The sequence below is a fragment of the Lethenteron reissneri genome, chromosome 43, assembly GCF_015708825.2.
Source record: "Lethenteron reissneri isolate LAM-NWPU_2019-01 chromosome 43, ASM1570882v1, whole genome shotgun sequence".
In the NCBI taxonomy this organism is placed as follows: domain Eukaryota; kingdom Metazoa; phylum Chordata; class Hyperoartia; order Petromyzontiformes; family Petromyzontidae; genus Lethenteron; species Lethenteron reissneri.
In genome coordinates, this window is record NC_083821.1 from 2,154,538 (window position 1) to 2,171,148 (window position 16,611).

The window sequence follows — 16,611 nt, forward strand, 5'->3', positions numbered from 1 at the left end:
TTTTTTTAATTGTGAAAATCCTCACTAAAGCTCAAGTTATTTTTTCACGCGCGTCCTGCCATTCACGTGTTTCCATCATACTAAGCTACATTTGTTTGGGCGGAAACTGGACCGAGACATCTAATTTCAACTGTACTGCCACCTCCTGGCCATATCCGTTCCGCAGGCTTCAGCTTCAACATCCGATCCCACAAACCAGAAGCTTGCCCCCACTCCCCCGTCAAATGTATCTCCCTGGGCACCCCCCACGTCAAATGTATCCCCCCTCGGTGCCTCCCTCCACCGTCAAATGTACATCCCTTTTCCTCTTTATTGTCAAGCGCCTTGGGCCCCCTGCGGCCTGTGGGTTCCATTGCACTGAGCCTTGAATTCAAGCAGCAGACTACGTATAGGCACGCTCAGTGGACAAAGGTTTCACTTCACAAATACTATTATACTCTGACTCTGCAAACATGTACTTTGCAGACTTTACATTGCCTTGTATGGTATTCTAGATTTAGCCATGCTGTCCAAATTCAAATATTTTAGCCAAACAACATGGTTATTTTTTTAGCCAAAAGAATATTTTCTAAGTTGATTGCAGATCCTCTTTGCAGAAAATGTGTGCGTGGCTTGTAAGACGGTTGTTAGCACCAGCACGCACGACCATCAAAAACAAAGCACAAGGAAATACAATCAATGTTTTATTCCTTTTTAAAGGTTCAAATAACGCTTTTTGTTTTAAAAAAATGATCACAACATATACTAACTTCATCCCAAAATAAATGTCTCAATGCTGCAACGCTCATGAACAGGATGAAATACTCCAATGCCCCAACTGCTACCGTAGGCATTAAAAGCAAAACGGACTCTCAAACGCACTTTGATTAAGCAACACTGTCGAGTGTTGGCACTTGGTCTTGAACTTGTGAAAACTTCAACACTCCCTGCCATCAACAGATGCAGGGGCAAGACGAATGGAGGGGGTGGGGGGGCAGCTGATGGCCACACATACCAGGAAGGCACGCAAGGTAGCAAAGGTCCGAGTGGAAATGCTTATGCAGTGCAGTGGGCTTTCCAGATCCCCCCCGTGAAAGGTTTGGTTAAATACCAGCTCTGTGCCATACTGAAAGGGCACTGACCAGTATCATAAAATATGGCCAAAAAACCCTCATGACCAACAGAGCGTGTGGTGACCTTCATCCAGCAGTGGATTGACAAGGGGCTGAACATTATTGTTATTTTATACTGAAGGGCACACGGCAATGGGCACCATTAGTCATTCATCCTAGGAAAGGGCTTTTACACGAGCTGCTAGGATACGGGCTCAAATTTATCCCAAAAAGGGTATTTTCTGATCGCTATCAGGGCAAACCCGTGGCTAACAGTTTCCGTAAAAAGCCCAACATGGTAGTGGCCTGCAGCTCTTAACAGCCACATTCTCCCAAAGTGAGGATATCTGGGCACAATCCACCCACCACTCTAGTACTGTACATTCATATTTACGGCAACTTGCAAGCCAGCTTTCAGGTCTCGGCAAACGCGCTGACAGGGTCTCCGATTCACGTGTTTTGAGAATTTTCTCCCTCTGTACCATTTCTGGCCAAAAGTGTGACGATGTCTTCTTTACTAACAATGGCGAAAATTGCGCAAGCAAAGAGTGTTGGCCACTTGGTTTAGATGTAAATCTGACTCTTGGCGTGTATTAACTTGAAAATGCCCACAAGGGTTGGATCTGCAGCACAGATTAATCGGCAGGGTCGTGCAGCCACAAGTGTGCAGTGGCGTAGCTATCAAGTGTGCAGTTAAAACTGCACCAGGGCCCATAGGTTGGATGGGCCCCAGCGTCGGGCTACGAAGGAGTGGAACATTTTTGACAGGGGCCCCAATTTCACGCCTTGCACCAGAGCTCATGGCAACCACGCTATGCCATTGAGCATGGATGTGGCTGCTGCAGAGGCACAGGCTTGATGGTGCACGGACGAGAGCGGGTGGAAGAGACAAAGTTAAAGCTCTCTGCGGGCTCCCGAGGTCACGCGCGGCGCACAAACCGCAGCACAGGTAAACTTTGAAGGCATTTAAAACGAAATGGAAACCAACGCTTACAGTGGAACCCACTTGATAGCACTCTCTAGTGGCCAATGTAGAAAAATCGACCTGTAATCAGCAAGGCTCCACCATCATCTCAACATCCTGAATTAATCCTTGCCGCAAACACCAGACATCGATCTTTGGCTGCAGCAGTCGGGAGGTTTCACAGCACGACCCGTCCGTCCCGGGCGGGTCTCGTCAGTTGATGAAGTTGTAGACGAGGAAGCGTGGAGTCTGGCAGTAGCGCATGGCGAACAGCTTGCCGTCCGGAGTGGGGTCCGAGAAAGCCAGCTCGTTCTTGCTCAGGTACACTCCGTACGAGAAGTTCCTCCTGTGACACCCATGCAGCAGGAGTAAGTGGTAAGAATGGGCATCGTGTGGACATAAAGCGCAGTCAAAGCTTTGCGTTAGGGACTTAAACACATTGTAAAATGTGGTCTCATAAACAGAGTACCGAAAATGTATCTGGCTTCCATCTCTCTTCTGCAGATCCATTACCCAAAACCTTACAAAATCCTTCACTTTGCATTAAAAAGCCACTTAAGTGCCTTACAGTAGGCATATTCCAAATAACACTCAATCGTAACCGAATATATATTTCTGCTGTAATTCAATGAGATGATTTGGTCTGTGTGAACCACCTAGTGCCATCGTCCTCTGGTTACCTAAACATAAGGACAAACCGTCGCTCACCGCAGACAGTCCACCATGCGAGTGGCGATGCCACGCCGGCGCATGAGGCTGAACACCCAGATGCGGCTCACGCCACAGATGGCCGGCTCTGCCACGGAGGAGCAGCACCACGCCTGCTGCCTCTCCAGAAGCGCTTCGAGCGGCTCGCCGAGACCCTGCGCTGCTGCCGCTACCGGCACCGCCGCCACGGCCACTGCCACTCCATCACCCTCTCCTCGCCCGGCCCCTTCCTCGGGGGGTCTGCTGCTCTGCTCCGGTGACGCCTCAACTTTGGTCGTCGCCGCCGTGGGCTGCGGGGATCTGGTTGCCCCGTTGATGTCAGCCGGCTCGCCATCCAGCAGTGGAGCCGCTCCGGGTTTCGTGTCGTCGCCAGCGCTGGCCGTCTGTGGCGAGGCGGCGGCATCCTGGTCTGGCTTTGGCTGCTTATCTGGCAAAACTCGGTAACCCTGCAGCGTAAATAATTGCAGCATGGATTAAAAGGGGGAAGAAACTGGATGAGTCTCCAGGACCTGGTGAAGGATCGAGAGATGGAGTTTGACTATGCATTAATAGCCAGACACAGCCTAAAAACCATAACCTGACATGATTAATTAATTATGATTTAAGGCTCGCAACCTTCCAAAAGCTGATGATAAACAATCAATAAAATGTCATTAAGAGTGAGCAAATCTATGGTGGGAAAATGACAAACCAACACACACTGCAATTAACAGGCAGGGCCAACATGTATAATGATTAAATAATTAAATGGCTATCATATGTAACTGCCAATATTCATTAGCAGCATTCAATAATAAACCATCCATTATGGTTCGAGATGAATGCAGAACTCACAAAACTTCAAAATAAAAAAAAACAGCAAACCATCGACTTTCCCAGCAGCTGCTTTAAATATACAACACACGTTTGGAAGTTCCAATGAGCAAACAGCAATGAGTGAAATCATCAACAGGATGGACATCTTACCTTGGTGATGTGCTCGGCGATGAGACAGCCCACCACCTTTTTGTCGTTGGACACAAAGAGTAGAGTCTTGGTGCGGGATGGATTGCGCAAGCCCGTCACGTGGAAGCCGAGATCTGCGTCCACCAGCTCCCGCACCTCCTCCACCTGGCAACATGAAAACCAAGAAATAAAAACAACAGTCATTCACAAACTAATTGGCGGTAATATCACCAAGGCACGTGAGTCAGTGAGGTACACAGCAACTAAGGAAAGTGCAGGAGAGATGCTCACAACACGCATTGCGCTGGGTGGCTTAAACTTTAACGGATCTCAAATTGCACCTATCATGCTAACCACATGCCCACTCACGCACACATCCCGCCCATGCAATAAAAATGCCATTATGCCAAACCACATGCCGAGAAGTGCAAACTCATACGCATCAGTTTTGTAAAGAACAGTGAGTGTAGTATGTTTTGTGGGTTTTTTTGTGCCACACTAATACACACCTGACATTGAACAGTGTTGAGTGTTTAACATCGAACCCATAATCCACCCAAAAATTCCCTATAAAAGGAGCAAATACTTATTTTAACAGGCAAAGCCATTAGTTACGATTCATCATGCAAGCGCAACACAAGCGTATTCTATATCTGCCAAAAAATGCTGAAAAGTGCTGATATTGTAACGGTGAAGACCTATTCCTCCCAACAATTCCCATCCATAGCTGATTAATCATTTTGACGAAAAACTCATGAAAGTCATAATATCTTTAATTGTATTTTGCCCCATGTTAGGGACACATTGTACACTGTGCAGACAATTATGCATATTTCACTGTCACATATCACAACAATAAACTACCTACATGCAAATAACAGACTTGAGCCCTCAGATATTGACAGCCTCATCTAATAAAAAACTATTAAAAACACAACTTTTTACACAGAAGGCAATATTGGGAGTGTGAATGTTTGCGCTAGAGCACCTTTTTCAGAGCGTATTTGGGGTCCCCGGGAAGTACTAGGATGATCTTTCCGTCAGGAAACTCCCCAATCACCCTCTCTTTCTTCCAGCCCTGTACACGTTACACACCACGTGTTAGGAGAGCCAGTGCTTGCACAACGGTTTACAACAGCCCTTGGAAATAAATGCTGGCAACTAGGAAAAGCACATCATGTTCCTCTGTACCTGCCAACAATATTCTTGTTCTACTTTCCATATTAAACACTAACCTGTGCTCACTCTAAAACCACTTCTTTGAAGGATGGATTACAACTTATATTAATGAGATCAATATAATTAAATGTTAGTTGTCACACTGTCTGGCATAAGCTGCCATTATACCTACTTACATAACCCCTCATATGCACTCCAGTCTTTATTCTTTTAACAACTATGCCCACCATATACTTCATTACACTGACACAAACACATACAGGGTGCTTCAAAAAACTGTTCACACTTCTGAGAATTTGCAATAATACAACAAAATGTGTGCCTCCGCACTCTGCAGTCCACCTGGAGAAGATTCCAGGCATGTGTTGACAAAGTGGAGACTGACTTTTTGAAGCTATTCACATACATATGTTATCATGTTAGTGTATTATCCATTCTTTTTCCATTAAAAACGATAGTCCCATACAAGTGCTAACATTTTTTTGAAGCACCCTGTACAATAGGCTAAGTATTGAGAAATGTCCCTTCTTCGGAATAGGAAAGACAGACGTTAATGTACGTTGACAAATTACCACATTTTTAATTGCTACATGTCGTGGGGTGTTTTTTTGCCAAAAAACACTTCATTACACGAATAACAAAACTGACAAAGTATGAAAGCGCCAAGGATGACGGAATACAAGTTAATAAAAACATTGATGGTGACACGATGACTGTAAATGTGAAGTTAAGAACAGGCAGGCGGGCAGGCGGGAGCGTGCACCTCACCACGAAGCGGATGGTGCTGATGAAGCGCTTGTGGAATTGCAGGTGCTGGGCCTCATCCTCGGGGCTGGCAGCCGAGTACATCATCCCGCACGTGTCACAAGTCTGCACGCCCACCCGCGTCTGCCCCGCATCCTGCCAACGCACAGCACCGTCACACACTGCGGCACGTGGTGGCTCTCACAGCGCCTGCTCCACCCAACAGACCCTTTTGTCAATCCATTGCTGGATGGCATGCCCACAAAGCAAGAAAGATGTAGAGACTACATTAATCGTCTAATGCCATTACTATGGGCTGTACAAAATGAGTATTAAAACTTAATGAAAAAAAGAGGACTTTTAAAGTGATTTTCAGGCATATCCAAGTGCTGCCACTGATGTGACCATTTCATTTTTTTATTTTTCACTGCAGTGATATCACTTGAATGCTGCGAGGGCACCAAAACTAGATAAAGTTAATTTTAAAAGCTTAAATTCTTACTAAAAGCCTCAAACTCATGCCAGAGCCCAGGACACAAAGCTTTCGGTGGTTTTCAACAAGAAAGATCTGTTTGTTTTTTGTGATGCATCTTCCTTTAAAACTCCCATTATATGTAGATGATCTACCCGCCAATTTTATTTACGGGCACATGCTGAACGGCGCTGCCACTCGACACTCACAATGATGAGCTGTTCGTCGTCATCCGTCTGCTTGCGAGGCCTCCGGAGTTTGTGGGTGGACACGGGGTCCGGTTTGACGGCAGGAGTAACAGCGGGTGGTGGCGACGACGAGGCGACGTCCACAGCATTTTCCGGGGAACATGGTGGCGACGGAGGGGGCAGCACGGGTGTGGTGGGGGGCACCGGCGTGCCCTGCCGTGGTGAAAGTGGATGCTTGCCCCCCTTTAACCTGCAGAATCACGTCAAAATGGCCTTGAGAGATGCATGCATCTGAAAAAAGTCAATATAGATCAAGAGTTCAATGTATCCAATGATGTTTATGACCAAATAACCTGGAAGGTGCCAACTCTCCTTTTATATCTCAGATGCAAACCAGGGTTGAGCTTGCAGATCAGATTGTAAGTAGCTCCAGGGCCATGCTACGTGTCAGCAGTACATCAGGATCAATTGTTGCACTGCACTTATTTTTACCCCCATCTACTCTCCCAAGCTTTCACCTTCCTGTACGTCTTCTTCTTTCGTACGGCTGATGATGTAAATGCAGAGCAACAACTACAATCATTTCACTTTCAGGTGGATTAAGCCAGACAACCGGGTCAAGAACATCCGCGGAGTGTATCGCTGTGTTGTCTCCTTTTGTATTTGTGGATCGGGCATTGCGTCGTTATACGCTGTACGGTCTGCTTTGGATGACCAGTCTGGATGACCACAGCCCACCTGTACTAACCAGCGTGAAACGTGGTCAAAAAACCAGCCCACAACCAATACGGCGTGGGGGAAGGCTCTCATCATCCCGCAGTGGACTGACAAAAGGGCCAAAACGTTTCGACGCCGATGTCGCCTGGTGCGAGGTACCCCCGACTGACCTCCCACAAGGTGGTCCAGGGCGGCCTGCCGTGCCGAATATCGGGTACACGGCTTTCGTCACCGGAGACTCTGAACACAGCACAAAACAACCACGATTACAGCACATGTCAATGCCTGACAATTGTGTTCGCGATTTGATATGCAATAAACACGGTAACACCCAGGCCGAGGCTTTACCTCGCAGCACTGGGTAATAGCCCAGAAGCCAAACACGTGCTAATCGGAGGCGCATATTTAAAGTTGTATCATGTGATAAAACGTTCTATATTTTAGCATACAGTGGGATTGCTATTATCTTTTGTCTTGCCTAAGCTGAGGACACTCACAATTGATACATAACAAACCTGTTTGACTGGATAAGAGCAAATATGAACACACCTCTGAATACCGAATGAAATACTTAATTACCAGCAACCAGTTGGTGTGAAGGGGTTATATTAAGAATGTTTGTGAAGAGAGAAAACCCCACTCGATAATCTTGAATGCATAAAAAACGTACTTAGGGTTCTTTTGAGGCATGTCGATATGTAGTAGACAAGCACTAGACTAAGCCGTGCTATTGTAAAACCACAGCACTGATATAATAAAATATATGGGAGTGACATCACAGTCATCCATGCCATGGACACACCTGCCCATGATTTTAAAGTCTATTTTATCAATAATAAAACTTTAAAGTCATTTCAGACACTCCATGATGCACAAGAGCTATTATATTTTGAGGTTGAATGAAATTTCCTGCGTGTAGATATTGTATTTACAAGTATATCACAATCAGAATATGGTTATGCAATGTCACCAAAAGGTTTCTACTACATGAGCAGCAAAAATTGCAATTCATGAGATTACACAGCCTGGACAACATTTGCAATGTACACAATAAACTGGAAAATATATTTGTGCTTCCAGCTGAGTGGTAAATGGAAGGTAACAAGTTTGGAAACATCATGCATATACATGGATTATTATTTCATTCAGAAAGTTTGTGCATCTAGGTTTTGGCCAACGTTGATCAATTTGGCCCATTTCCATACAGGAAGTCCCCGATAGTATCAACACTCTACGCTACAGGTTCTTTCACAATGGATCATCTTTCTGAAAGTTATAGTGTGCCATTACGAATGGATAGCCAATTAATGCACCAAACATTTTCAACCTTAGTTGTAAAGCATGAACAAAACCATGAGCTGTGGCTCTATCGATGTACTCGTACATATATAAACATTAAAACTGCTTGTGATTGTGACAGACGTCGCAGCAAGTGTTACCATTGCTCTCCCTGTCGTCCCCTGCTTTGCAGGCATGTTTTTTACATGACGATAGTGACACTGCATCCTCCGATGGCGCCAGCTCTGCGTCCTGAAATGAAGCAAGTGGATATTACACGCTTACATCAGCAGCCGTGAAGATTTGTGAAACCGCGGAAATCGGCTGAGCTGGACGGGAGACGGTTTGGGGAGCAGAATATCCAAACTTTTAGAGTATTAATTAATTAAGTATTAATCCCCTCAAAGTGTGAGTTTTCTCCGATCTAATTCCACATGTTATGCACTCATTAAATAGTGGAATGAACACTAAGCAATTTACAAGAAATTTTCAAAAATGCTTCAATGCAGGTTCTTCCTAAAATAGACTTCGGTACTCGGTGAGGCTTTTTAAGACAAATTAAAAGTACAGTATAATTTTTTATGCCATCATTAAATCAGGATATGCAATGAATGTGACAATAGACAATTGAATATTTTCATCATAATAAGCCATACCATTTGTAAGACCACCACCCAGGGACATGTGGAGGCTCATGGATTAGTGGGGGGGGGGGGGGGGGGTTAGATAAGCACCTTGGACAAAGCTGTACCACTCTCAGCCGCAATCTCCTCCCAGTCCTCACATAAGCTCTTCACGCTGAAATTCATCCCTCTCGATTGTCCACTCCCACATTCACCACCCTCATCCACCGCTGCCACTGCCGCAGTGCCATCATCTGCATCGTCATAATGACTGATCCTGTCGGCGCCAGCAACTGGTGCAACCACTCGGGGTTTGCAATCGGCGGCCGATGCTTCATACACAAAGGATGTAGAGGGAATCAGCATCTTTGACTCGTGGCTCTCAGCAAAGAGTCTGGTCCCTCTGCTAGTGCCGGTGGCTGGTGAGGCTGTCCCAATCGCCAGCTTTCTGATGCCATTGCTCGCATTGCCTACCCGTGCCACGTTACTGCGCATTTTTCCTGGCCGAATTAGCTTAGGGCTGAAGAACGCAGCTCCCACGTAAATCCGTGGCTTCTGTTTGGCTGCGTCCGACTCTGTCTTCTTCCAGATCTTCTTCCAGGGCTCCTCTGCCACTAAAGCAACGTCGTTCGCTGCGCTTTTCTCCGCCTCTTCGTCAGTCTCATCGGCTGGCACCTCGTCAAATACGTGTTCACCATTGCTGGTCTCGTCATTCTCAGCTTCACACTTTTTCCTCTTTGCCTCCTTGAGCTCCTCCTCCGCCTCCTCCCCCAATTCCGCGAATCGTTTTCTCAGGTCGGAGAGCTGGTTCATGGGGCTGGTCGGACTCCTGTCAGCACTACCACTACCGACCTTGCTTACGAGATGCCCTTCACCCTTCGAAGAGGACGGTTTCACTTCCGCTGTTGTGGCTGCCTTACTCTGGACCTGTATTACTTCTGTCTTTGAGATGTCTCCAGAATGAGAGATTTTTTCGCAAACAATCTTTGCTTGTTTGTGTACCTCCTCCTCCTCCTCTTTGAGTCGCCTTGCCTTCCTGTCCAGTGGTGTCTTGTAACAAGCTTTTCCACTTTTGTCCAATATAGTTCCGTAAAATGACTTTATTGTCAGCTTATTTTGAGATGTATCTTCAAGCGGTGAATTTTGGGAGCTTTGTGGAGACTCTCGCTCAGGGCTGCAGGTTTTTTTGTCTTTCGTTGAGGAGTCTACTGTCAGCAGTTCGCTGGAGAGACTCTTCACAACTTTACTGAGTGTTGTGGAAAGAGAAATTCCCTTACGCTGCGATCTCAGCATCCGCATACCACTCACAGAGCTCTCTATCTCCTTGTCGTTCTTCACGCTGCTGGGAGACAATTTTACGCAAGTTGTTTCAAGCTTCTTTAAGGGCGTGAGCCTCACGATAGGCATACACTTTGTGGGCGACAGATTGTTACGCTCCAAAGCATGCAAGAGGCGGCTCGAGCTGGGCAACGAAGACGGAACTGGCAGCGTCCTCCTCGTCCTGGTGACGGGCGACCTCTGTGTCACAGCATGCCCCAATTCCACAGGCAATACCGGAACCCTGACAACCTTGGTTAGTTTTCTGGATGAAGAAAGTGCGGGCGACTGTGGCTGTTTTGGCGAGCGGCTGAGAGTAGAGTTCTTCCCCTGGGTGGAGTGACGCGAGGAAACCGCAAACGAGTTGGGAGTTTTGATCGAGGCCGGCCCAGATGGTTGCTTGCTCGTCCTCGGCGCGGGAGATTTTTGCGGTGTGCGTTTGGCTGAAACCGTGGCCGGTGAAGCACTGCTACCTCTGGTCGAACGGCGAGGCTGTGCCACCTTCTGCGTCGGACTCTAAAAGTGTGAAGCGAATTGACATGCAAATCATTAGTTCAATTAATACAGCACTGGTCATTCATGAAAGACAGAACTAAATTGCTTGCATTTACATTACATGATAGTCCTTGTTCAAGTACAATTTTCTTCAACATATGCCAAACAGGAACATTTTTTTTATTAATAACTATATTCAATAAAACGAATAGGAAACTTTCTAAATGCAACTTCTGTTCATTGCAAAGGGGAGAACAGCATGCGGTAATCCCTTCTATTTCATGAGAAGCCTGTATTAATGTGCCTCTATCTTTAATGCAATACCAATAAAAAGCCTACATTGATTTTATTACACTAACAGTACATGCAATGAACATTAGAATTATTTACATTTCACACAAATGATGTTGAAATGTTAACTTGAGGCAAATTAAATGGGTCATAATAAAGGAGACTGCAGCAGAAATAATGCAAACTAGACTACAAATTAGATAAAATAATCAGTCAACTAAATTATTGGAAATCATAAAAACTGATCGAATCCCAGCATGTTCTTGAAATACCAGGCTAATTTTGGGGCATACATGCCTTTCCTCAAAAAACACCTTTATTTCTATCAACACCCATTTAACATATTTACAACATGTAACGTTGTTGACACAGTTTCTTAGTTCATAAAAATACAAGAGGAAAAAAATAAATTCCATTCAAACTACTGAAAATCTCCAAGTAAATTCTGAATCGCACAATCCAATGCAAAAGTAATTACATGGCAGTACTAGCCGAGGACTGCCTGGTACGTGACGTTTCTGCACAGTGTGAAGACGCAGCTATAGTCAGCATTTCCTTGCAGGCTTTTCATTATTTCTGGAGTGCAATTTAGATTTTTCTCCCGACTCTTGGGTTTTGACACGATATATCCGCCTGCGTAAGTCCTTTATTTATCCAGACAGGTCCCCCCGCCCCCAAAACTCAGAGCTCTCTGCAGAGTCCTGCCTTAAAGATGGGAAGAAGGGAACCGCACCCCGTGCTTGGCGGGGGAGCGCGGCTTGTCCGGCGAGCGAGTGGCGGGTGTGCGCGGCTCCGCGCTCCGCGGAGACTCGGGACGCTGCCGCAAGGGAGGCGCGGCCGATGAGGTTCGGGGTCCCCCCGTGTGCGCATCGCTTCTTGGTGGCGGGCGAGTGTGGACTGCTAGGCCTGCAAGTCCACCGCTTTCACGGATCTAGCGGGAATATTTACATCCAATTGCACAGCGCGCTTAAGACCACACTTAAGAACATATTCTGTTGGTTTGTACTTTAAGACAAGGTTATTAAAAACTCGTGAGCCATGGGCCAGATGTGGCCCGCTAAGGCTCTTGCAAGTGACCCGCCGAGCTACGATCCACTGGGTGACACGGCTTGCCATATAGATGAGTGATGAAAGAGATAAACAGGAGATAGTGGTGAGAGAATTGTGAACAATGAATATTAGCGAGATGAAAATTAGTTAAACAGAACTGTGGTCACAAGTACATATGGAACGTCTGTACTGGCATAAAATCCCTACTCCTGACACAAGACATCAAGTCGCCCTGTGCAAACACAATGCTATTTTGTGGTCTGCCAGAAAATTAAGTTAAAGAACATTGTTTTAAGACGTTTTAATGTCAAAGCAGCGGTCACTGGCGAGACATGCTTTTTAAGAACTGTTCCTCAGAAAATTTGAAAGTGGCTGATCTCTCCTCAAATGATCATGAACTCTCTCAAATAATTTATTTGAGAATGGTTATTTTTAATTGGCCTGTTCAGCCTTCATATATACTTGACCAAAGCATGAAAAAATAACAAAGCTAATAATGCTTTTGATTAAACGTAGTACATAATAAACAATGTTGTATATTGCAATGGTGTCTTAAATGCAAATTATAAAATTATCCCTCATTTTACATTCATGAAAAATGTACACCCATATGTAGATTTCATCTACATGCAGTTGGAAGGCCCTCATCCAGCCATGGATTGACAAACGGCTGTATTATCTAACATCTAACACAGGTTCTATGCTCTGAATCCGGCAACCAGTTATATTTTTGACTACGGCTAACATCAGTGGTGAGCGATATATGAACTGGTGCTGGGTCTCCCAAGTTCACCAACCTGCAATGACTACAATTATGAGATTTGATAAATCAACTACTCTCTTCATCGAGACAGCGTGGCGAGGCCTTCATCCAACACTGGACTGATACAGTTTCCAAATATAACTATTTCATTGTAAAGACAAGTTCTGTTATAGATGACCCAAATGAGGTGTCATTTAAATGTCTAAAATATGCATGCAAGGGAAACATGAAACAAGCAAATCTTACGCGTGTCCAGCCAGCTCTTTAGGCTCTGCTGTCTGTAAGTTTCTGGTGTGCATTACGCAAACCTAAATAATAAACACAAAAAAAACAATGAGTTAAGGATAAAAACAAGTTATGAAATGCGGTGAGTGAATCATTGGTTTTATACCAATTGTGAAATAATCATTTAACACAACTACACTGCTAAGTTACAACCAATCCGGGGCTCACATGCAATTTCATAATAATTTCACATTTCGGAGTATGATCACATACAATTCTAGAAAACACCGCACTTTTCACACCACGTGTATAAAGTTGATTTCTATGTTCAAATGGCATTCTCAATACTGAAATCTGCTGAGGCAAAAAACTCCAATTGGAATTATGCATAGCAACCACCGCCCCCTAATGGCCGATTAATGTCTATGCAGGCCAGATGCTGCCAGTGGGGGGGGGGGGGTGCCCTTTCAAATGTTTGAGATGAGATGTAACGTAAAGCGCTCGAGACACCCCAGCGTACAGGGCGCTATCAAAAAATCAATGTGGCAATTCTTAAAAGGGAAATCTGATTTGTAAAAAGCCAAGCAAGTAATTTAATAAATGTAAAAGCTAGTATGACTTCAGGCTAATTAAGCAGCTCAAAACAACTGCATACAGCGGAACTAAGTCCAACACAGTGACATACAAAAAGAAAGCAATCTTTCGGTCAACAAATAGCAACTGCTATTAAGGCAGTGGCAGCACTTTAATATTCCAAAATTGTATAATTTGCAGGGTTTTGTCAATCCACTGCTAGAAGGCCTCCCCAAAGCAGTAGATCATAGGAATTGGTCATGATTATCAGTGTAGTAATAATGTAACAATTGATACATAAATAATAATGATCAGTGCAAACTGCACTCAAGTCAGCACGACCAAAGATCGCATTGCTAAGGGTCACTCATCTACAGACAAAATGTCAACTACCATTGTGGCACAACATCAAATTAACCATGACCATACACTTTCATTCAAGATCATCGACCAGCCACCAGTGGATGAAGGTCGAACCCATCAGCCGCCACCTCTCACAATACTGCAATGTACTAAGTGGCCGTCCATAAATGACGTCACGCACCTAGGGGGGGAGGTCAGACATTTGTGACGATGTGTAACGAGGGGAGGAGGGGTTTGAGAAATGTGACGTCACATCAACATTCACAACTTTAATTAAATATAGACAACACGTTCTACTTAATTAAATTGACTTTTCAATAAATGTTTCTCCTACAACATCAGATTGCAGCGCCACATTAAATACGCACTACAATGACAATAGTTTAAAGCGATTTGAAGCATTTTTGGGGGGGGGGGCAGAGCTTTGTTACGTCATATTTGAGGGGGGGTCTGACTTTTTGTGACGCCGTGTGACGAGGGGGGGGGGGGTCAAAAATCGTCCAATATCGCGTGACGTCATTTATGGACGGCCCCTATAACACCTTTTCTTGGCTGTCACTCCGTCTTAATTCTTGACCATTCTTCATCATCTTTATCTTAAACCATTACTTATGTACAAACCAATTGACTGTTCTTAAGTTTGGTTTATGCCATTAACCTGCATGTTTTCTGTGTCTCAATGTAACTTTCAAACATCTCTCCATGCTTCTCCGTGCACTTTTCAGTCTTTGTTCCGTACTTTTCGTGAATGACCACGTTACGTAAAGACACAACCCAAATAAACATGTAATATTGCTCAGACACAAGTGAGATGATATTCGCCGACGACACGTTGAGTAACAACATCACGTATTGGCGCGGCGACAAACACGATTATATAACGCCAATAATACTGCATTGTGCATCGTAATCAGGGTCGTGGAGAATGTAATGAAATAAACAAGCACACACACACACGTCTCCGTCACACACGTCCCTACGCACACACAGAAAAATCAAGGTTTCACGCATTTCATTAGCAACAGCAATGGTTCAACACAAGTACAACTCTTGCGTCGGTTTTGACATTCAGTGCCTCATCAGCAGCCAGGCTGGTGAACTGCCAGATGTCCACGTGTTTATATGCATATCCCTTATCGAAGTTATGGGTCCTAGTTCGATATAAAACTATATTATACATCTTAACACAGCAATCAGCATCGTTCTGGAAAATATAATTAGTGGCAACTTGCATCTTTTTTTAGAGGGAACAATTCTATGGAGGCGTGTATCTGCTTATTTCAGTGCTACAACAGCACGAAGCGTGGTTTTAAACATTGCTAGAATTACATTACAACATTATTGACCGCAATATTAAAGTGTTATTCCCTATTTATTGCAGAATATAAACTCACGTCAGACAAGCCCGGAACAAACCATACGCATCTACAATTTAACAACTATTTCAGTGGGCTACGTATAAATCAAATAAATGCACAAGCAATATTGCAGCAACAACAACAACTGTTTGTGTTAATTCTAGATACTATTGTAATAGTATTTAAAGTATAAAGTGAAATGTTGTGAATTCAAGGGGCCTGGGTCCAAACAGAGGGCCTTCACATGGACCCATCTCGCCCCACCGACGAACCCCACAGCGCACACACACACACACACAGTCCCAACAATGCACGCTCGCAACCGCAGACCAATTAACACAACTTAATTCATGTCGGCGATTGCAAACAGCGGCAATTTAATTGTAAAACGAGTCACTTCTCAGCAGCGATTTGACGCCAAGCGAGGCCAGCAGGTGCCGCCATTTTGAGCGAACGGAGCCCGCCGCCGCTCGCGAACCTGAGGCGAGCCAAACGACAGCGGAGAATTCCCCTCAAAATCGCCGGCGGGAACGTATCTCGAGAGGAGGCGTTGAGGTCAAATCCCCCCGCCGAAAGAATGAAGGCGAAAGACGCCGATAACGACGCCGCCAACGACGCCGCCAACGACGACGACCCTCACCGCTCAGAGAAGTCGCCTCCGCCAACCTTCCACTGCTGATTCTCGACAGCGCGCGCGGTGGGGGTGGGGGGTGGGGGGCGCCGCACCTGATTGGCCAGCGTCGTCAACCCCTTCGGCCAATGGCTGCGAGGCAACGGCGATGAAGGCGGTGCTCTCAGCCAATGGGCGGGCGAGCGAGCGCGCGCTGTGGAAATTTAGTAGTTTTGGCGGGAAACTTTTTCAGTTTGTTTTCATTTATTTGGTACGAGGGGGTGGGTGGCAATAGCACGCCCGGCCGCCTTTGTCTCCCCAGTGGTGATGTTCACACACCACAGCAGTTACTTGTTTGAGGCTGAGTCGACCTAGGGGAGGCCCAGGAGCGGTTGAAATAATCGTCACCGGTGGTGGCCGTGAGCGGGAATCGAACTCGGGTCGCCGGGTTCGTAGCGCGGCGCGCTGACCACTACACCACAACGCGTGACGCTTCCACGTGCGCGGGTCACGTGACAGATGTGACGTCACAGCTCACTTGCCGTGCATAAAATGGATGCATTATTGAGCTCCCCCGCCCCCCTCCAAAAAAAAAACTTAAAGTGTATTTTTATAATTTGTGCATGGTGTACAGTCTGGAAAGTACCCACATGGCAA

The 16,611-nt window shown here is 45.5% G+C and overlaps 1 protein-coding gene across 3 annotated transcripts; it reads right to left on the reverse strand.

Annotated features, from left to right (window-relative positions):
* Positions 1–670: 670 nt before the first annotated feature.
* Positions 671–16,048, reverse strand: LOC133353189 (uncharacterized). Of its 3 annotated transcripts, none has more exons than XM_061569231.1 (12): positions 15,985–16,048; positions 13,072–13,133; positions 11,746–11,943; positions 9,021–10,742; positions 8,448–8,538; positions 7,179–7,248; positions 6,313–6,541; positions 5,656–5,787; positions 4,697–4,786; positions 3,730–3,873; positions 2,764–3,209; positions 671–2,401 (listed from the first exon to the last, which is right to left on the reverse strand). In XM_061569231.1, exons 4-12 carry the CDS (start codon positions 10,314–10,316, stop codon positions 2,269–2,271), a joined length of 2,631 nt encoding a protein of 876 aa, XP_061425215.1. In that variant the 5' UTR covers positions 10,317–10,742; positions 11,746–11,943; positions 13,072–13,133; positions 15,985–16,048; the 3' UTR covers positions 671–2,268. The 3 variants fall into 3 exon arrangements, with proteins under 3 accessions (XP_061425215.1, XP_061425216.1, XP_061425217.1); XM_061569232.1 differs by lacking the exon at positions 15,985–16,048 and adding an exon at positions 15,823–15,972; XM_061569233.1 differs by lacking the exon at positions 15,985–16,048 and adding an exon at positions 15,742–15,764.
* Positions 16,049–16,611: the final 563 nt, after the last annotated feature.

Coding starts and splice junctions, on each gene's coding strand:
- LOC133353189 (XM_061569231.1), bottom strand. CDS start 10,316: ATGCCTATCGTGAGGCTCACGCCCTTAAAGAAGCTTGAAACAACTTGC. Junction 6,542..7,178: donor CCTGGACCACCTTGTGGGAG/GTCAGTCGGGGG, acceptor GTGATTCTGCAG/GTTAAAGGGGGGCAAGCATC. Junction 5,788..6,312: donor ACGACGAACAGCTCATCATT/GTGAGTGTCGAG, acceptor GTGCGTTGGCAG/GATGCGGGGCAGACGCGGGT.